This window comes from Macaca thibetana, chromosome 3, assembly GCF_024542745.1.
Source record: "Macaca thibetana thibetana isolate TM-01 chromosome 3, ASM2454274v1, whole genome shotgun sequence".
In the NCBI taxonomy this organism is placed as follows: domain Eukaryota; kingdom Metazoa; phylum Chordata; class Mammalia; order Primates; family Cercopithecidae; genus Macaca; species Macaca thibetana.
In genome coordinates, this window is record NC_065580.1 from 130388042 (window position 1) to 130410832 (window position 22791).

Here is a 22791-nt window from a genome sequence, read left to right on the forward strand (position 1 = left end):
TCAAAACAGAATCACAGGTCACTCATAAATAGTAGTTACTCATTTAATCAGAGTGATAATTAAAAGACTTCAAAAGCAATATGGAAATTTACATGGATAGAAAAACCTTAACCTGGCCTGGCGTGGTGGCTCACGCCTGTAATCTCAGCACGTTGGGAGGCCGAGACAGGTGGATCACAAGGTCAGGAGTTTGAGACCAGCCTGACCAACATGGTGAAACCCCATCTCTACTAAAAATACAAAAAATTAGCTGGGTGTGGTGGCGGGTGCCTGTAATCCCAGTTACTCAGGAGGCTGAGGCAGGAGAATCGCTTGAACCCAGGAGGCAGAGGTTGCAGTGAGCCGAGGCAGAGGTTGCAGTGAGCCGAGACCGCGTCACTGCACTCTAGCCTCGGCAACAAGAGCAAGACTCCATCTCAAAAAAACAAAAAAAAAAAAAAAAGAAGAAAAGAAAAACCTTAACCCTGTAAAGCTCAGTTTTCCCAAGTAATCGAAAATCTAATAAAGACAGCATAGGAGATTATCTTGATAAAGCATAAAATCTTTTTTTTTTTTTTTTTAAAGGCCAGTTACTAAAAATGCAAAGAAAAACCTTTTGTATTGTGATTGCCTGTCTTTGTGGGAAACCCATTTAGATGACTTGGAAGTCAAACCTGATTAGAAGTGTACTTGAATTTAATCAGAAATAGAAAGAGCATATTGAGGGTCATGAGTGTATAGAGGAATGTAAAAGAAAACTAATACCTTGTGACTGGGTGTGGTGGCTCACGCGTGTAATCTCAGCACTTTGGGAGGCTGAGGCAGGTGGATCACATGAGGTCAAGAGTTCAAGACCAGCCTGGCCGACATGGTGAAATGCTATCTCTACTAAAAATAAAAAATTAGCCAGGCATGGTGGTGTGTGCCTGTAGTCCCAGCTACTCAGGAGGCTGAGGCAGGAGAATTGCTTGAACCAGGGAGGCAGAGGTTGCAGTGAGCCGGGATCACGCCACTGCACTCCAGCCTGGGTGACAGAGTGAGACGCTGTCTAAAAAGAAAAACAAAAAACAAAAAACACCCTAGTACCTTGAGTAGGGGAATGCATGACTCTTAGTAACAGCATGGGAAGTTTCCTCAGTACAGGGAATAATTCAGACATATCAAGAAAAGCCAAGAGTACAGAATCAAATTATACTGAAGGAAAACATTGCTTTCTAGGCTTTTAAAATAAACATGTTAGTGTCAGGCCATAATAGCAGAGTTAGAACTAGGAAAAAAAAAGTTAACAGGAGTTGACAAAAAGGTTGAAGGAGAGAGTTATCACCCCAGCCAAGCAAAAAGATATACCTTTTTAAGAGAAGAAAGAACAGAAGGCAATGATGTATGACCTGCAAATCATTTGCAGTGAGGTACAGCAAAGGTTGAACTTCTGATACAAATTTGAGAAACTTCAAAAAGAAAGAACTTTTCCTGAAGAAGTGAAATGAAAAACATTACATCTCCAACCTGAGAGTAGGAAAATTAATTAGATCTCAGGAAGAAATAGAAATAGTTTAGGAGATGAGTGTTAAACAGATTTCAGAATTAAAAATCAAAACCTCTTGCAATGTTATTAAAAACAAATACTTTAGGTAAACCATGTTGTTTTAATATAGGTAACCAAATTTTAAAATTTTTGTATTAGTGTATTTTTAGCATCATAGATCAGTTTTTAGAAAGACTAAACATAAACAATCTTTTTTAATTATAGCCAACTTAATCACGTGCAAAATTCCTTTTATAAATTGTCTTTTCATGAACCTGATCATGACTTTTCTTGGATCATTGTTGATGTGCTTGGACTTTCTGCTTTGTCCTACACTTCCTTATCTTAAATAAGCAGTCATTTTAGTTTAGAACAAAAGCTTATCACATGAGATTCTTTCTCATACAAAGTTATTCTTTTCTTTGTAACCTTCCTTAAAAAATATATCTTCGTATCCGTAACTTTTTTCACATCTCTCTCTTTTGGTATTCTATTTCTTTCCATATCCATATTTTGAAATAACCTTTAAATAACCTCTAAGTTAGATAAAATTATTCTTTAAAAAATTTTTAAATAAAAAAAATGTTAATTTTTTCTTTTTTTTCCGAGAGAAGGTCTCACTCTGTCAGCCAGACTGGAGTGCTTGCTGCAGCCTCAAACTCCTGGCCTCAAGTGATCCTTCTACCTCAGTCTCCCTCGTATGAGCTACTGTGTCTGACTCTAAATCATTCTTTTCTCAGTAAGGAACACATTTTTATGCCCATCTTATACTTTTTTCTTATTAAAAAATACCTTATATGTTTTAGGCACATTTTATATATAGAATTCTACATATTCATTAGAATTTTAAACTGTTCTTAACCTTTACTTTTAGTGAAAACCTAGAAAGCAAGATCTTGAGTTGTTTTTCACTTATAACTGTTTTATAGATGAGAACCATTTTATAATTTTTAGAAGTTTCTTTCCCTGTAACATAATTTTAAAAATCTTAGTTGGAAATGACCCAGACATTTAATTAGTATTTATTATTTGATTGAACATAACTTTAAGATTTCAAATTACTTGAAAAATTCATTTAGAAGCATTTATCCCATTTACATTGATGTAATTTATTTATTAACAGTTTACCTAGATTATTCATGAGAATTGAGATATTAGACAAAGCTAAATGTCATTTCAAGTTATTTCCCTGTTAATCATTTTTATAGCTTGTGAATATCAGGTGTCCAATAAGTCAGGATATAAACCTGTTTTTTTTTTTCAACCAACAGTGATAAATTAGTCTTATTTATCAAAACATTACACAAACGAAGATCATTCTGTTGTAGGCTGGGTTTATAGTTTTATAACCTTGTTGTGAAACCGTGATGTCTTAAAGTGTCTAATAGAGACAAATATAAACTGTCTGAGCAGTAAACCTAGGCAAAGATGCATGCTGACAAATTTGAAGATATTTTAATTTTTATCTTACCAATAACTTTAAAACCAACTTATTGATTAGAGATTTACATAAGTCATGTGAACTGAAAGGCATTTGGGTTAATTACTATATATTTTATGTGAGCACTCCTTTCTCTTTAAGGGACTTCTTGCCAACTAACTATGCCCAGTTATACAATGTAGACACAACATAAAATACGTGCACATACATATAAACACATAAATATGCACACAAATAAAGATCTTATAGTTTTCATTTTTGAATTTTCATCATGAGATTGTAATACAAACTCACTGGTTTATAAGACAGTCGGATCCAGATTATATTTCTGGCAAAACTGGAACCTGTTCATATGTCTAAACTTTATTTGCCTCAATAGCTAATCTAATAATGAAGGCCATGGGCCAAAATTTTGGGTACAGCAGTTTTCATGGCACTTTGATTTTTAAAGCATCTTTGAAACCATCCCCCAACCCCTGCCACTTTTTTGTAGTTTCAGATGAGTTTAGGGTTAAAAGTTCGATGTTTACATAATAGCTAGGACAGGTTGAATTGTATAAGTAAAATAAAATCTCCAGGTAGCCTTGAATTAGTAACATATCTATCTTTTGTTTGCCTGTCTGGTTTGCTTAATTAGCAAATGTAGGCAGGGAAGAACTTTAGCAGGTTTTTTTGGTTTGTTTTTTGTTTTGGCTTTTTCTTTTTGCCTCTGCGTGCCGGAAAAAGCAAGATTTTTTTGTGTGTGTATATGCTGGACAGACGTACCTTTTATTATTGCTCTAAGCTCAAGATTTTGAACTGTTTGACTTGAGTGCCTAGCATTATAAACATCTATCTAGTTCTTTTTCTTTTAGAGATTGATTTTTCAATTAAGTGTTTCATCACCATACACAGTTGCTAGTTAGGCAAACCTAAATTTATATTTCTAAAAGGTGTCAAAGTTGTTGGTTACCATGGAGCTGTTGTAATTCATAAAGTCATTAATTTGAAAGCCCTTTAAAAGACTTCTCTCTCTCTCTCTCTTTTTAAAAATATCTTGGCTGGAATGCCATAAGCAGTGCGTTTCATCTCAACACCAGTAGAAAAGTCAGCAGATTTAAAGTAGGCAGAAAAACAAATAGAGAGATAGTGAGTTAGAAGACTCAACATGTTAACTCTATAGTTGCAGGTCTTTTTGAATAATGACCCTTAGTGCTCTGAATTTTCCTTGTAATGTGCCCATCAGTTGAAAAATGTGCAGAAGAATGGGCCATAATATATAGCCTTCTATAGTCCCAGAAAACCTAGCATGCCTAAATGTTTGAGAATCTTATTCCATTTCTTATTAATCTCTCAAGAGCAAAGAAAATTCTATAAATCCCATGAGGAATTCAGACTAGTGTTTTAGATGGTGACAACCACCCTAGTAGCTTTTTTAAAATTTTGAGATGGAGTCTTACTCTGTCACCCAGGCTGGATTACAGTGGTGCAATCTCACCTCACTGCAGCCTCCACCTCCCGGGCTCAAGCGATCTTCCCACCTGAGCCTCCCGAGTAGTTGGGACTACAGGTGTGCGTGCCACCACGCCTGGCTAATTGTTTGTATTTTTTGGTAGATACGAGGTTTTGCCATGTTGCTCAGGCTGGTCTTGAACTCCTGAGCTCAAGTGATCTGCCTGCCTTGGCCTCGCATGGTGCTGGGATTATAGGCATGAGCCACCGCACCTCGCCGCCTAGTGGCTTTTAATTAGCCATTCTGTGCCCACTATCCAGAACATTTATTTTCGTCTCAGAAAGTTTTCAGAAACAAGCCTGGGAAAAGAGTCAAATCAAATGAAAAGAATCCAAGATAAGAGTGTTCAAAAACATTTTAACCTAGGCATGCATATCAAATGAGATATTAAATGGGGTACACAAACCAGAGAAGTCATGCCTCCCAGAGAGAATGTCAATTTTGTAGAAACCAAGAGTACTTAATCCAGAAAGACGCTTTTCTTTATACTAGAAAATACTTTCCAGAAAAGGTAAAAAGTCTATCAATCATCCCAAGAGGGATGTGTGATTCATTATTAAGGTGGCCTTATCCAAACCATGTTCCAAATAAAGTAAAAAAGCCTCTACTAAAAGGAAGGAGACTCAGACTGAGAGAAGACATACCAGGACAGAAAAGGAGACTCGTGGTGGTGGCGAGCTCAAGGGGTCAAGTGAGTGCTGCGGTGGTGCCAAGAATCACCAATTCTTACAGTGCCTTTTCAGATCCTGTTTCTGACACCAATTATGTGAACCAGATAACAAACAGAGAGAGGCCTTTTTTCTAAGAGAAAAAAATGTTTATTTGGGAATAGAACATAGCAGTGGGAACGTAATAAATTAGGTCCATTTTCAGGAAGACAATGGTTGTTTTTTTTTTTTTTTTTTTTTTTTAAGAGACAGGTCTTGTTATTTTCTCCTGGCTGCACTTGAACTCCTGAGTTAAAGTGATCCTCCTGCCTTGGCCCCTCAAATAGCTGGAACTATTGTACCCACTATACCCTGCTTTTTTTGTTTGTTTTGTTTTTGTTAGAGAGTCTCGCTCTATCACCCAGGCTGGAGTGCAGTGGCACAATCTCGGCTCACTGCAACCTCCGCTTCCCGAGTTTAAGGGATTCTCCTGCCTCAGACTTCCTAGTAGCTGGGATTACAGGCACACGCCACCACGACTGATGAATTTTTTGGTATTTTTAGTAGAGATGGGGTTTCACCATGTTGGCCAGGCTGGTCTCGAACTCCTGACCTCAGCTGATCCACTCACCTCGGCCGCCCAAAGTACTGGCATGAGCCACCATGCCTGGCCTACACCCAGCTTTAAAGGAAAAAATGAGGAGTGTTACAGAATTGTTTTGAAGTCATTATTCTTGGCTACAAAGATCAAGAACAAGAGTGATACTGTCGAAGGTTGGGCAGGCAGTTGTCGGGCTGATGTCTTAACAGATGTATTTCTGTGTAAGGTTGTGATGGCCTTTGTTCAAGGTTGTGGCTTTTGTAGAATCTTTTTTGTTATCAGGCATACAAGCATGAGAGCCCTTTCTTCATGACCTTCCCCAGCTTTGTCAGGGCTTGCTTAACATAAGTAATTCCATGTTGGTTCTGATAATTTCGTATTTTCCTTTCTCCATTGAATTACTTTCTAGGCCATTGTAGACAGTCAGTCCATCATACGGGCAGGCCTATTTCTGGTCTCTCCAAATTCTGTGCCACTGATATATTTGTCTTTCCTGTGCCAATACCACATTGTCTTGATTATGTGAGCTTTTGTTGTCAGTCTGAAATTATGTAGTATAAGTTCTCCATTCTGTTTTTTTTTTTTTATAGCCAAGATCACTTCCACTCTTCTTAATTCTTTGCATTTCTTTTTTTTTTTTTTTTTTTTCCCCTAGACGGAGTCTCACTTTGTCACCCAGGCTAGAGTGCAGTGGTGCGATCTCGGCTCACTGCAACCTCCACCTCCCAGATTCAAGCAATTCTCCTGCCTCAGCCTCCTCAGTAGCTGGGATTACAGGCGCGTGCCACCATGCCTCATTTTTGTGTTTTTAGTAGAGACAGGGTTTCACCATGTCGATCAGGCTGGTCTCGAACTCCAACCTCAGGTGATCTGCCCACCTCAGCCTCCCAGAGTGCTGGAATTATAGGCATGACCCACCGTGCCTGGCCGACATTATTATATGTACACATTTTCGCATGGAGATGTTTTCATTCATTTCCTACCTGTGTCTATGAGGGTTCCGATTTCTCCTCAGCCTTGCCAGCATTTATTATTGTTCATTTTTTTGATTATTGCCATCCTAGGGCGTGTCAGGTGGTATCTCTTAGAGGTGCATTTTCCTGACGACCAGTGATGTTGAGCATCTTTTCATTTGCGATTTGGACGTTTGTATATCTTCCTTAGAGAAATATCTCTTCAAATCCTTGGCCCATTTTTACATTGGATTATGTGTCTATTGTTGGATTGTAAAAGTTCTTTATATATTCTGGATAAGGGCTCTTTATCAGGTACCTGATTTGCATCTCTTGCCACTGTTTGTACTGTATCTCCAGGAGCTGAGTGACCACAGGCCACCAGTAACTTAGTTCCTGGTGATGTAGCATCTCCAGTCCTGTCTGCCAGACCTTTTCTCAGCCTGTTCTGCCCTAGAAAGATTCCCCATACAAAACTCAGTCTCTTTACTGTTATTGGTTAGCTCAAATCTGACACAGCTGGGTGTCGTGGCTCATGCCTGTAATCCCAACACTTTGGGAGGCCGAGGCAGGCAGATCACCTGAGGTCAAGAGTTTGAGACCAGCTTGACCAACGTGGTGAAATCCTGTCACTACTTTAAAAAAAAAATAACTGGGCGTGGTGGCGCATGCCTGTAATCCCAGCTACTTGGGAGGCTGAGGCAGGAGAATCACTTGAACCCAGGAGGCGAAGGTTGCAGTGAGCTGAGATTGTGCTACTGCACTCCAGCCTGGGCGACAGAGTCAGGCTTCTTCTCGAAAAAAAAAAAAAAATAAATAAATAAAATAATAACAAACTGGTAGTTCTAATTAAACCAACTTTTCTTCTCCAACCATGCTTGACTTTTTACATTCTTTATTACAGTTCTTAAACATTTCTATCCTGGGTTCATACCTACGATCCCTTCTGCTGACTATGTTTCACTCTCCATTTCTACATGCCCCTTCCAGCATGAGCCCCGCTTCTCCCTGTGCCGGCCTTTTCCATTGTGCCCACTTGGGCTTTGCAGGAAACATCCCTTTGTCTTCATTTTTCTCCGGGACTGCCCCTGCCCATTTTCACAATCCATACCTGATCTTTGCTTGATACTTCATTTACCTTGGTGGTCCTTCCTAATAAAGAACCTGATTCTTAGCTGCTGCTGTTGTCAGAATAACATTCTCCAGATTTCTCTGTTGAATCTTTTTAGTACAATCTGCTCCACAGGCCTGTTGCTATTATTTGTGGATATTCAAGAAACTCTTCTTCCTGTTTTTCACTCCTTTTCCTCTGGCTTTATCCTAAGGGGCAGGAATATTCTGACAGACGACACTTCCCTTCTTTTTAAATTTGAGACAGGTTCCTTCTGTCGCCCAGGCTGGAATGCAGTGGCACGATCTCGGCTCACTGCAGCCTCAGCTTCCCAGGCTTAAGTGATCCACCTTCCCAGGCTTAAGTAGCTGTGATTATAGGTACGCACCACCACGCCTGGCTAACATTGGTATTTTTTATAGAGATGGGGTTTCACCATGTCTCCCAAGCTGGTCTTGAACTCCTGGAGTCTCATGGTCTGCCCACCTTCGCCTCCCGAAGTGCTGGGGTTACAGGCATGAGCCACCACGCCCGGCCAGGCTGGAGTGCAGTGATGCAGTCAGGGCTCACTGCAGCCTTGACTTCCCTGGGCCAAGTGATCCTCCCAACTCAGCCTCCTGAGTAGCTGGGACAATAGGTGCGCACCACGATGCTTGGCTAGTTTTAAAATTTTTCTGTAGAGACAGGGTCTCCTTATGTTGCCCAGGCTGGTCTTGAACTCCTGCACTCAAGTGATCCACCTGCCTTGACCTCTCTAAGTGCTGAGATTACAGGTGTGAGCCACTGTGCCCAGCCAGATGACACTTCTGTTATTCCATCTACTCTTGATAACAATATGCTAAACCCTGTCATTTTATTTTATTTTATTTATTTTTAATACTTCTCATATCCCAAGTTTCTTCTTTCCAATCCATTGATTTTCAGTAATATCAGACTCAGTGCCTTTTGTTTATACCATACTCTATAATATTGTTAAAGTAAATTTATGGATAATATAATATGTGTTTTGTCCAAACTATAAGATAATGAGAGAAAAAGGGAAGTCCTTTGTATTAAATATTATGTATTTCTGTACAAACATAGTCTGGCACTACTACATTAGAAGGTGCCAGGAAGCAGTTAGCTACTTGCACCTTCTTATAATAGATAAGTTTAGCTTTAACAGAGGTAAAATGGCTGACTGCAGTGGCTCACACCTGAAGTCCCAGCACTTGGGGAGTCCGAGGCAAGTGGATTGCCTGAGGTCAGGAGTTGGAGACCAGCCTGGCCAACATGATGAAACCCCATCTCTTCAAAAAATATAAAAATCAGCCAGACATGGTGGCATGTGCCTGTAGTCCCGGCTACTTGGGGGGCTGAGGCACGAAAATTGCTTGAACCTGGGAGGTGGAGGTTGCAGTGAGCTGAAATTGTGTCACTCTACTTCAGCCTGGGCGACAGAGCAAGACTCTGTCTCAAACAAAAAAAAAACAAACAAAAAACAGGCCTGGTGCAGTGGCTCACGCCTGTAATCCCAGCACTTTGGGAGGCCGAGGTGGGCAGATCTGGAAGTCAGGAGTTCGAGACCAGCCTGGCCAATATGGTAAAACCCCATCTCTATTAAAAATACAAAAATTAGCCGGGCATGGTGGTGGGCACCTGTAGTCCCAGCCACTCAGGAGGCTGAGGCAGAAGAATCGCTTGAACCTGGGAGGCGGAGGTTGCAGTGAGCCGAGATTGCGCCACTGTACTCTAGCCTGGGCAACAGAGCGAGACTCTGTCTCAAAACCAAAACCAAAACCAAAACAAACAATAGAAGTAAAGGGACTAGCGGTTATTATTATTATTATTTTTTACAAGACTTTCAAGACAGACTTGTTTATATGTGATTAAGAGAGGGAAATAACCCTTATTGAGGTAGGGCTAGCATGCCAGCAAATGACAGGCTTACCTTGGACGTATTTCAGGTTTCATTCCAGACCACTGCAATGAAGCAAACGTCACAGTAAAGCGAGGCCACACAAATGTTTTGGTTTCCCATTGCTTATAAAAGTCATGTTTACACTATACCGTAGTCTGTTAAGTATGCAGTAGCATTATATCTAAAACAAAATGTAATTTTAAAAAATCATAACTAATTAAAATGTACTTTATTTCTAAAATTGCTAATGATTGGGCTGGGTGCAGTGGCTCACGCCTGTAATCCCAGCACTTTGGGAGGCTGAGTCGGGTGGATCATGAGGTCAGGAGTTCAAGACAATCTTGGCCAAGATGCTGAAACCTCGTCTCTACTAAAAATACAAAAATTAGCCAGGCGTGATGGCACACACCTGTCATCCCAGCTGCTCGGGAGGCTGAGGCAGGAGAATCACTTGAACCCGGCGGCAGAGGTTGCATTGAGCCGAGATTGCACCACTGCACTCCAGGCTGGGCGACAGAGCAAGACTCTGTCTCAAAAAAAAAAAAAAAAAAAAAAATTGCTAATGATCATCTGAGCCTTCAGCGAGTCATGGTCTTTTTGCTGGTCAGCCCACTATTTGTGATGCTAATACTGACAGTTGAAACACGGTAATGATACTCTACTGCTTCCTTTCTTCTATGTCTTTAGAACATTATTTTGGCGTTAAGATAACATCTAGTTTTCTGTCAACCATTAAGCGAATGTTTGTCTTAAAAAAAAAAAATCCCACAAGTTGATAATACTAATACTTCCCTGAAATAATATGTAATTAGAGTTTGTAAAAGCATTTTTTAATTCTGTCATTTATTCTGCATTTACTAGCTGGCATTATTCTGTAAAGGAGAGCTTTTCTTTCTTTTTTTTTAATCAACCAAGAATATTTAGTTACTCTGAAATACAGTTCCTACTGATATGGCATGATAAATGCCTGATTTGTTTTCTCTTAAACTACCAATTTTCAAAGTAGGAGTTGTTTTACTTGCCACTTCAAATGGTGACTTTTTCCCTTGGTTTTGAATGTAATGATGCATTTTCATCAACTCCATCCATTATAGTTATTTTCCGTTTTGATCATCAAATTTTCACACTTTGGCTGGTGGGAAATTTTTCAGCGGACTCCTGTGTCTTATTTTTAAATTTTAAAATGTTTTCAGTTTTATTGCTGTATAATTGACATATGAGAAATTGTACATATTTAAAGTGTACAAGTTGATGAGTTTTTTTTTTTTTGAGATGGAGTCTCATTTTGTCGCCCAGGCTGGAGTGCAGTGGTGCTTTGTCTCCTAGGTTCAAGAGATTCTCCTGCCTCAGCCTCCCAAGTAGCTGGGATTACACACTCCTGCCACCATGCCCAGCTAATTTTTGTATTTTTATTAGAGACAGGGTTTCACCATATTGGCCACAGTGGTCTCGAACTCTTCACCTCAAGTAATCCACCTGCCTCGGGCTCCCAAATGTTGGGATTACAGGCATGAGCCACCCTGCTCTGCCAGATAAAGTTTTATACATGTATATGCCCGTGAAGCTATCACCATAGTTAAGATAATATTTCTTCAATACAAAATGTTTTGTATTTCCAAAATACAAAAATGTCCTTGTTCTTCTTTATAATCCAAATTTCTCTTTACTTCCTGTAAACCACTGATTTCCTTTCTGTCACTATATGTTAATTAGAGAGACATGATCCTTCTCCCCAGCCTGCAGCCCCCTCAAGTGGCCTGGCCTGTGAAATGCTGTCGATCCCTGCTGGGCCTGAGACTCTCTCCCCCCACCAAGAGATATGATGTTGGCTGGGTGGCACCAGCAAGAGGGACCCCACCACCACAAGTGGCCCAGCTGGGGGACCCTCTTTGTCCTTGTGGGTCTGAGACTTCCCTCTTTACCCAGAGATACTGGGGCTGCCAGAGGGCATAGGTCAGACAAGCTGCCACAAAAGCAGCCTGACCTTGGAAGTCAGCTGGCCTGACTTTCTCCTTCTCCACTGAGAGACTCCCAGTGGGACAGTCTGGAGGAGTCCCTCCCTCTCCCTCAGACAGCTCCAGCAGGGACCAGTGGGAGTCTAAGAAAAATTACACTGCAAAGGCTCTGAAAATTAAACTGCCCATTGGAACCATAGCAGGCAGAAGAAGTAGGCCAGGACCTGCATGCTAAATTGAAATAATGTACTAAAATAAAAGCATGAATGAACCAGGGTCTAGAATTTCCAACATAATAGACAGAATGTCTCAGATACAACAAAAACGTCTCTTGCCATACCAAGAAACAAGAAAATCATACCTTGAATAAGGATAATCAGCTGACAGCAACACCAGATAAATCAAACGATGGAATTAACTGACAAGGATTTTAAAGTAGCTGTCATAAAAATGCTTCAGCCATCAGTTACAAATTGTCTTGAAACAAATGAAAAAGAAACCTGAGCAAAGAAATAGCAGTTATAAAAGAACCAAGAGGGAATTCTAAAGCTGAGAAGTATAGTAAGAGAAATAATGTGATTGATGGGCCCAGTAGTCAAATGGAGATGACAAAATAGAATCAGTGACCTTAACAGATCAATAGAATGATTGGTGAACAGGACAGAACAATAGAACTTACCCAATCTGTGCCGAGTGTCGTGGCTCACGCGTGTAGTCCTAGCACTTTAGGAGGCTGAGGCAGGTGGATCACTTAAGGTCAGGAGTTCAAGACCAGCCTGGCCAACATGGTGAAACCCTGTCTCCATGTACAAGGCACCCATCGGATCTTGTGAGACTTAATTCACTACCACAAGAATAGTACAGGAAAGACTGGCCCCTGTGATTCAGTTTCCTCCCCAGGTCTCTCCCACAACATGTGAGAATTCTGGGAAATACAGTTCAAGTTGAGGTTTGGGTGGGGACACAGCCAAACCATATCAAGTTCCATGGTGAAATTTTCAACAAATGCTGCTGGAGCAATTAGATATCCATAGGCCAAAACCAGCAGAAAAGAATAAAAGACCCAAATACTGCTCCCCCCAACAAATTCCAAAAAAGTGTCTTAAACCTCACACCTTATATAAAAATTAATTCAAAATGGATCACAGACTTAAACATTTGGGGAAATCATTTTTTAAAACGAAAAACATTCCATCCTCTTCTCACGTGCTTCTATGCCTGTGTCTTACAGAGTCCTTTTGAAAAATCCTTTTAGTCCTTCAGTATTGGATTTGGACGGCACACCTCTGGGAAGCTCTCACTGATCCTTTGGTGAAGCTACCTTGGTTGCTCTTCCATCTTATGGGCTCTAGTCCTTACATTATCTGTCCCCTGTGCACGGGCAGAGAGATCTCTGGTCTCTCTTCCTGTTCTTATAAGGACGGTCGTTCTGTCAGATTTGGGTCCCACTCACATGACCTCACTTAACTTTAAAGACCTCATTAAAGAGCCTATATCCACATGCCTTTGCATTGCATTGAGGGTTAGGACTTCAATCTGAATGGGACAGGGCAGCACAGGACAGTTCAGAACAAAGTGTATTAACTTCTTAATTAAGTGATTGAAATGTACAGTTATTCAGCTTTGTTTCTCTAGTGGCATGAGATTTTGTGGAAATTATCTGTGACTCTGGCATTTGTTGGACACTGGGTTTTCAGTGCTATTTGCAAGATTTGAATGTTTTGTTTGCTGCCTTGTACATTTTATTAGGAACTTGGAAGAGGTGTGTAGGCACAGGTATCTTGAACAGTATGAACAGTATTTTCCCTTCACTCCTTTTTTTCCAAATGCAGTACTGAGATGGACAAGGAAACTTTTTTTTTTTTAAAAGTCAGAACAAAAAGTGGTTAAAAGTATTCATGGTCAACTGACAGTAATTAAGCTAGTAGAATTTTATGTAATGTTCTTTCATTGTGGACAGGCTTATATTAATAACAGTACTTTGGGAGGTCGAGGCGGGCAGATCACTTGAGATCAGGAGTTCAAGACCTGCCTGACCAATATGGTAAAACCCTGCATCTACGAAAAATACCAGTATTAACTGGGCGTGGTGCCGCATGCCTGTAATCCCAGCTACTCAGGAGGCTGAGGCAGGAGAACCACTTGAATTGGGAGGCGGAGGGTGCAGTGAGTCCAGATCACACTACTGCACTCCAGCCTAGGCAACAGAGTGAGACTTTGTCTCAAAAGAAAAAAAAAAAAAAGTAGTACACTGACACACATCATACATGTGTAAAGGCTACTCATTCATGTCTCCACTTTCCTTCTCCTTGTTCGTTGCTGGTATTGTTAATTCCATGTTATTTCAGTCACTTGGCCTCAAAATCAGTTATTTTGGATGACTTCCTCTGGTGTGCCCCTCAGTGGGGAATGACATTGATTTCACTTCTTCAGTAACCTACCAGTTCCACTGATCTTAGGAGAAAGTCATCATTACCTCTCTCACATAACCTCCTCCCAGGCTTCACTGCTTTCACTTGTACTGAAATCAAGCTGGTCTTACACAGAGCTCTGGACAGATCTGATTTTATCTTTTAAAGCTTGATATTATCTTGATTCCAACCCTAGTTGATCTAGATATTTCTTTAGATTACCTTCTTACTACATGTACCAACTTATATGACTCATGATATATGTTTTTATCCCTTGCATCAAATGGTGATTTTTTTGGAAATGGGAATAATAATCTATTTCTTACATACCTGCTGCTTGCCCCCACAATGTCTCAAATATGTATACTCCAGGGCTGGGCACAGTGGCTTACTCACAACTGTAATCTTAGCATTTGGAGAGGCTGAGGTGGGAGGATCGCTTGAGACCAGGAGTTCAAGACCAGCCTGGGCAACATAGTGAGACCTCACCTCTACAAAAAATTAAAAAATAACCAGGCATGGTGGCTCACAGCCATAGTCCCAGCTACTTGAGAGTCTGAGGCGGGAGGATTGCTTGAACCCAGGAGCTGGAGGTTGCAGGGAGCTATGATTGCATCACTGCACTCCAGCCTGAGGAACAGAGCAAGACCCTGTCTCAAAACAAAACAAACAAAAGAACCACACTCCAGGATTGTTCTCCCGTACCCATCCTTCTTTATTCAGAGCAGGGATACGCTTGCATATGCAGACAGCCCCCATTTTTTAGGAGTCTGTTTTATCTGTTTCTTAGCATTATATATTATTGTACTAATATTATTTGAAGGAGTCTGATGGATTTGAAAATGAAAGCATTAGTGGTTCTCCCTATAGAGTTTTCAGAGTTAATGAATCATAGGTTTATTTCATTGGGCTTTAGTAAAAACCCAAGGCACTGCCAAAACACTAAAATGCTCCAATGCTAATTTCCTGCGTCATGCAGATACCAGTAGGAGTATTTATGGTTACGAAACACATGGTTTCTCTTAAAAATGATGCCTTGGTGGTTTGTTTCTGTGCATTGATGATTTTATTCAAATTGTGATTTGTTTACTTGTCATAGTCGATGCTTCGAGGGAGAGGAGGTTGTTACAAACACACCTTCTATGGAATTGAGAGCCATCGCTGCATGGAAACCACCCCGAGCTTGGCGTGTGCTAATAAATGTGTCTTCTGTTGGCGGTAAGTAAAAATGAATGATCATGGTGATCGAATATGTAATGAGCTGTGGTAATCAATCTGCCCAGCTCACACTCAGACTCACCTAAGAGCTCTGCTGTCTTGGTGATTAATCTTTTTAAGTGTGAATGTTAGTGTCTAAAAATTTTGTAGACAAATATTTTTATTTCTCTTGGACAAACACTGAGGAATTGCTGGATTTGTAAACATCCATTCGTACAATTTGTCTTTTTTAACTGGTGAGTTTAGTTTGTCTTATTTATAGTGATTATCGATAAACAGTGATACATTATTGATAAAAGTTTATTTTTATTCTGTCCTTTTGTGCTTTCTGTTTATCTTGCTCTCCTACATTGTTTTCTGTTTTTTCTATCTATGACTAGTTTTATGCTAAGGTATCAGCTTGGGTGTCTTGTTATTGGAGGCTTTTCAGTTTATCTTGCTGGAAATACAAGCAGTGAATGTTGTGTTTCAGCTGGTTACAGCCCATTGTATGCAGAGTGAGTCTTTTACAGCAATTGGGAATAGTTTAAGTGAAAGAAAATGGCTAAATTGCACAATTCTGTCTCTCTTTTTTTGGGGGTGGTGGTGCTTGCTACTAACTCATTTCTTTTTCTTTTCTTTTTTTTTTTGAGATGACGTTTAGCTCGTTGCCCAGGGTGGAGTGCAATGGCATCATCTCAACTCACTGCAACCTCTGCCTCCCCGGTTCAAGTGATTCTCCTGCCTCAGCCTGCCAAGTAGTTGGGACTACAGGTGCACACCACCATGCCCAGCTAATTTTTGTATTTTTAGTAGAGATGGAGTTTCACCATGTTGGCCAGGCTGGTCTTGAACTCCTGACCTCAGGTGATCCGCCTGCCTCGGCCTCCCAAAGTGCTGGGATTACAAGCATGAGCCACCGCACCTAGCCTACTAATGCATTTCTTTGCTTCACTTAAAACTGCTTACTCTTCAACTCCTAGTTCTCTATGCCAACTCATGTCTCCATAGCGGTTCATTTTGTCGTGGTCACTAATGACTTCCTTACTATCAGATCTAATAGAAGCTACTTAATTCTTATCTTAGTTGAACTCCAGTGAAGCATGCTAGGAAAGAAGGGGAAGGGCCACCCCTTCTGTTAGATTCAGAGACACCAGTCTCTTCTAGTACCCCACTCACCCTTGTTAGTTTCTTTTCAGTTTCCTCTGTTAGCTCTTCTTTCTGCTTCTGTCCTTCGGCCGTCTTTTATGACTCTGTGTGATGATGGTAGGAGACATAAACCATTTCCATGGCTTCATTTACCTGTAGTTTGACATCTTTAAATACTTTATCTCCAGTCTCAGTCTCTTTTCTGAGTTTTCATTCTCCATATCCAATTTCCTGTTGCATACCTTCACTTGGATCATCCACAGTCATTTCAAGCTTAATGTATTTATCATGGAATTTATTAGGCTTCTGTTAACTTGTTCTGTTTTGGGTAATGGCACTATTAGCTATCTAATGGCCCAGGCTGGACATTTCTTCTCTTTTTCTCAAACTCACTATATCCATTTGCTTATTTAATTCTATTGATTATGTTTCAGATTCTCATTATTTCTCCCTTTAGCAACCAAAATGATTTGATACTTTCTAGTCAGTGTCATCTCTTAATTTATCTCCATATTGACACAAGAGTTATAATTCTCTTTTTTCCAAAGTTATTCTTAAAAATGTTGTTTTGATTATTATAAACACTTATAATAATTTGATTTGGGGGTTATTTTATGATTATTTGGGGGTTACAAATAAATTTTAGCAAGTAGACAATGTTACATGTATGAAATCAGTGATTAATGGGATTGACTATTTTGAATTGATGACACTATTTTGAGTTGATATTATTTGACTCAATAGTGGTCAAAAACTTTGCTCATAGACAGCTCTGTTCCGCCTCCTGTATGTCATTGTCACAAATTGCAACTTTATCTACTATATGCCCATTAACATAGATTTATAATTGCTGTTTTATACATTTGTCTTTTACACCATCAAGAGAAAAACTAGAGGAGTTACAATCCAAAAATACTGGCCGGGTGCAGTGGCTTATGCCTATAATCCTAGCACCTTGGGATGCCAAGGTGGGTGGAGCACTTGAGCCCAGGGGTTCAAGACCAGTCTGGGTAACATGACGAAACCTCGTCTCTACAAAACATGCAAAAATTAGCCAGGCATGGTGGTGCATGTATGAGGTCCCAGCTACTCCAGAAGGATGAGGTGGGGGTGATCATAAGTCTGGGAGCTGGAGGTTGCAATGAGCCTTAATTGTGCCACTGCACTCCAGCCTGGGTGGCAGAGCAAGACCCTGTCTCAAAACAAACAAACGAAAAACAAACACAAATAAAAATCCAAAAATACAACAATGGTGACTTTTGTATTTACCTATGTGTTTTATCTTTATGTTGTTCTTTGTATATTTGTATGATATGAGTCTGTTTAGTGTCCTTTCATTTTTGTCTGAAGAACTCCCTTTAGCATTTATGGTAAGGCAGGTCTGTTAGCAGTGCACTCCCTCAGCCTTTATTGTCAGTGTCTTAATGTCTCCTTCAGTTTTGAAGAATTTTTTTCTAGATACAGAAATCTAGACTGATAGTTTTTTTCTTGTAACATTTTAAATATGCTCTTCTACTGCCTTCTGGCCTCCATGGATTCTGCTGAGAAATTGGCTGCTAATTTTACTAAGGATATGTGATGAGTGCCTTTTCTCTTGCTTCTTTCAAGTTTCTTTCTTTGTCTTATTCTTCCAACAGTCCGATTATACCATACCTTGGTATGGATCTCTTTGTGTTTGTACTACTTAGAGTTTGTTGAGTTTCTTAGTTCTGTAAATTCATGTCTTCTACCAAATTTGGGAATTTTTCAATAAGTATTTCTTCACATGTTCTTTCTGTTCCTTTTTCTCTCCTTCTGGAACTTTTATTATGCCTATGTTGGTATGCTTGATGGTGTCCTCCAGCTTTTTTTTTTTTTTTTTTTTTGAGACGGAGTCTCACTGTGTCACCCAGGCTGGAGTGCAGTGGCCGGATCTCAGCTCACTGCAATTTCCGCCTCCCAGGTTTACACCATTCTCCTGCCTCAGCCTCCCGAGTAGCCGGGACTACAGGCGCCCGCCACTGCGCCCAGCTAGTTTTTTGTATTTTTTAGTAGAGACGGGGTTTCACCGTGTTAGCCAGGATGGTCTCGATTTCCTGACTTCGTGATCCGCCCGTCTCGGCCTCCCAAAGTGCAGGGATTACAGGCTTGAGCCACCGCGCCCGGCCTCCAGCTCTTTTCAATTTGATGGTGTCCTAAGGCTGTGTTCAGTTTTCTTCACACTTTTTTTTTCTCCTTAGACAAGATAATTCCAAATTGATTTGTCTTCCACTTCACTGAATTTTTTCTTTTGCGTGTTCAAATCTTCTGTTGAAACCCTCTAGGGAAGTCTTCATTTCAGTTATTATTCTTTTGCATCTTCTATTTGGTTCCTTCTTATCATTTGTATCTCTTCATTGATATTCTGGATTTGTTTAGACATTGTTTTCTTGGTTTCCTTCATCTCTTTGTCCATAGTTTCCATTGGCTCTTTGAGCATGTTTAAGATAGTTGGCTTAAAGTCTTTTTTGAGTTGGTCTGATGTTTATGCTTACTCACGGAGAGTTTTTGCTAATATCTGCTGGGAATGGGTCACACTTATTTTTTGTATGGTTTGTATGGAAAGAAATGTTTTGTTGAAAACTGCATATTTTGATTATTAGAATGTGTTAACTCTGAAGGTCAGATTTTTCTCACTCTTCAGGGTTTGTTTTTTATTGCTTGCTCTGGGTTTTGTTTGTTTAGTGAGTTTTCTAAACTATATTTTTAAAGACTTTATTCTTTGTTTTACATTATCTCTAAAGTTTGTGTCTTAGGCTCAAGGGTCAGCTAATGATTTGACAGATATTTCCTTGAGCTCATGGAGCCAAAGAAAAGAAATGGAAAAAAAAGAAAAAAAGTTTCTGTGAGTCTTTGCAGATTGACTCTGTCTTGGAACAATCTTTCTCTCTCTTTTTTTTTTTCCCTTTTGAGACAGGGTCTTGCTCTGTCACCCAGGCTGTAGTGCCGTGGTGGAATCTCAGCTCACTGCAACCTCTACCTCCTGGGTTCAAGCAATTCTCATGCCTCAGCCTCCTGAGTAGCTAGGATTACAGGTGTGCGCCACCACATCTGGCTAATTTTTTTTTTTTTTTTGAGACGGAGTCTCGCTCTGTTGCCCGTACTGGAGTACAGTGGCATGATCTCGGCTCACTGCAAGCTCCGCCTCCCGGGTTCACGCCATTCTTCTGCCTCAGCCTCCCAAGTAGCTGGGACTACAGACACTTGCCACTATGCCCGGCTAATTTTTTGTATTTTTAGTAGAGATGGGGTTTCACTGTGTTAGCCAGACTGGTCTCGAACTCCTAGCCTCAAGTGATCTACCAGCCTTGGCCTCCCAAAGTGATGGGATTACAGACTTGAGCCACCATACCCGGCCTGGAACACTCTTAATGTTTAGCCAGGCCATTTACAACTCTGCCTCAGCCTTTGCTTCCTGCTTGTGCTGAGCCTAAAGATCAGGCAGAGGTGAAAGTTTAGAGTCTTCTAGGCCGCTTCTTAGCATGTATCCTGTCCAGTGTGCCTTTCTAAATCCCAGGCGCGTGCAGGTGCTTTTCAGTACTCCAATTCACCACATTAGCTTTGGTGCCTAGCTTTTCTTCCCAGGCATTCAGTTGTGTATTGTTTGCCTCAACGATAATTTTTTGACTTAACAGCAAGTTGTTCATGTACCTGCTGAGACCTGTGTTAGCCCCTCAACCCCTGCACCCACTCCTTTTTTTTTTGAGATGGAGTCTCACTCTGTTGCCCAGCCTAGAGTGCAATGGCACAATCTTGGCTCACCACAACCTCCGCCTCCTGGGTTCACGCCATTCTCCTGCCGCAGCCTCCTGAGTAGCTGGGATTACAGGTGCTTACCACCACACCCGGCTGATATTTTGTATCTTTTACTAGAGACAGGGTTTCACCATGTTGGCCAGGCTGGTCTTGAACTCCTGACCTCGTGATCTTCCCATGTTGGCCTCCCAAAGTGCTGAGATTACAGGAGTGAGCCACCACGCCTGACCCCTCTCTATCCACTTAAAAAAAATTCTTATTATAGAGTTTTTTAAACATAAGCAGAGAGAGAATAGTATATTGAACCTCTGTGAACATTTATCATCATATGGATAATCATTTCATTTACCTATTTTGATACAAATCCTAGCCATATTGTTTTATCTGTACATACTTCAATTGACAGATCATGTAAAATGTAAATAATAAGTTCTGTTAAAAAATAATATAGCCACAATTCCATTATCCCATATTAAGCCCTGTCACCCAGGCTGGAGTACAGTGGTGCAATCATAGCTCACTGGAACGCTGAACCCATGGGCTCATGCAAGCCTCCTGCCTCAGCCACTTGAGTAACTCCAGCTACAGGCTTGTGCCACAATGCCTATCCAATTTATTATTATTATTATTATTATTATTTTTGGAAGAGACAGTGTCTCGCTATGTTTCTCAAGCTGGTCTCGAACTGTTGGCCTCAAGCAATCCTCCCCTCTTAGCCTCCCAAAGTGCTGAGATTATAGGCGTGGGCTACCATACCAGCTGGTTCTTTTACATGTATTTCCTCTTTTAGTTATCTAGGGATGTGGTAAAAACAAACAAACGAAAACCAAAACACTAAAGGTATCTCTTAGGTCATTCTGTTAAATCACTGGTTCTCAACTGGGGGCAAAATTGCTATTTCTTGTCCCATACAGAGACTTGGAACATTTGACAATGTCTTAAGGTATTTTTTATCGTTAGAACCAAGGAGAGTGCTACTGGTATCTGGTGGGTAGAGGCCAGGGATGTTGCTAAACATTCCCTGATGCGTAGGACAGCACTCCACAACAAAGGATTATCTAGTCCAAAATGCCAATTGTGCTGAGGTTAAAATAACCTGTGTGCCATGGTCTGCAGTTACTATTTCAGTGAAGGGTATTGCTGGAACATGGCAGCACTGAAATAGAATGTGACCAGGCCGGGCAAAGTGGCTCATTCCTGTAATCCCGGCACTTTGGGAGGCCGAGGCAGGTGGATCATGAGGTCAGGAGTTGAAGACCAGCCTGGCCAACAGAGGGAAACCCTGTCTCTACTAAAAAAAAATACAAAAAATTAGCCGGATGTGGTGGCGGGTGCCTGTAATCCCGGCCACTTGGGAGGCTGAGGCAGGAGAATTGCTTGAACCCAGGAGGCAGAGGTTGCAGTGAGCAGAGATTGCACCACTGCATTCCAGTTTGGGCAACAGTGCGAGACTCCATCTCAAAAAATAAAAAAAAAAAGAAAAAAGAAATAAAATGTGACTAAAACACCACTTTTTAGGAATAGAGTATGTGTTTACAGAGTTTGAAATATTATAGGGTGAGCGCTTGCAAGACAAAAGTATGTTAGCCATATGATTATGTGGACTGAAGTATTGGGATCACATTATACTTAGGTTATAGGACAAATAATCAAGTATTTTGTGTCCTAGTTGTTCTTGTTTCACAGTTTACACGAACTAGAAAACCTAATCTCTTAAGATTGTTGGCATAGATAGTTGGTTTTCTCCAGGTCAAAATTCAAAAGAAATAACAGGATCTAATGGGTAGTGCTCCTCAATCTTCATTTCCTGTTCATAGCCAACAACGCAGTCTTTCAGTTTCTTGAGCAGTACATTTACCCAGAGTTTTGGAAAGCAAACAGTATGATTAATACATTCCTTAATGAGATTTTTAGGAAGATCTAAGTAAATGGAGATATTTCATTTACAATGGCTTCTGGTAAAGAAGGACTAATATACGAGATGTTAAAATTAGAATTTGCCATCTGTTTCAATGAAATATATAACAAGAATGTCAGAAAAGATTCCTTAAAAATTGATTTAAATGTTACATAAATGCTTTTATTATTGTCCTTTTCTTTTAGCAGATTCTTAAAATAACTTCTGAGCCTCAGTTTCTCAACTGTAAAATAAAACAACAGTACCTTCCTTACAGGGTTGCTGTAAGGCTTAATTGCTTGAGTGAGATTCTGTATATGACAGTGGGGTTTTTTAAATTCTTTTGAGACACAGCCTCGCTCTGTCACCCAGGCTGGAGCGCAATGGCGTGATTTCGGCTCACTGCAACCTCTGTCTCCTGGGTTCAAGCGATTATCCTGCCTCAGCCTTCCAAGTGGCTGGAACTACAGACATGTGCCACCACGCTGGCTGATTTTTGTATTTTTAATAGCTGGGATTACAGGCGTGAGCCACCAGGCCTGGCCGATGACCATGTTTTTGAACTACAACATGATGTACGCAGATGTGATTTTTTCAAAATGAAATTTTTACTTCATTTTGATTATATGTGAAGTAGACTGTTACGGATAGATAAAATACTATTCCACCAATTTTCAGAAGGACATATTGGGTATTTTTATGTATGTATAGATATCACACGTTCACCATTGTGTATCTATTATTTCTGTTTTTAAAATT

At 40.4% G+C, this 22791-nt stretch overlaps 1 protein-coding gene across 1 annotated transcript in view; it reads left to right on the forward strand.

Annotated features, from left to right (window-relative positions):
• Positions 1 to 22791, forward strand: part of LOC126950294 (S-adenosyl-L-methionine-dependent tRNA 4-demethylwyosine synthase TYW1) — a 252429-nt gene that overhangs the window by 65033 nt on the left and 164605 nt on the right. The window contains exon 10 of the mRNA XM_050783563.1: positions 15115 to 15233. Within this exon, the coding sequence (XP_050639520.1) occupies positions 15115 to 15233 (119 nt within the window). The remainder of the gene's footprint in view (positions 1 to 15114; positions 15234 to 22791) is intronic.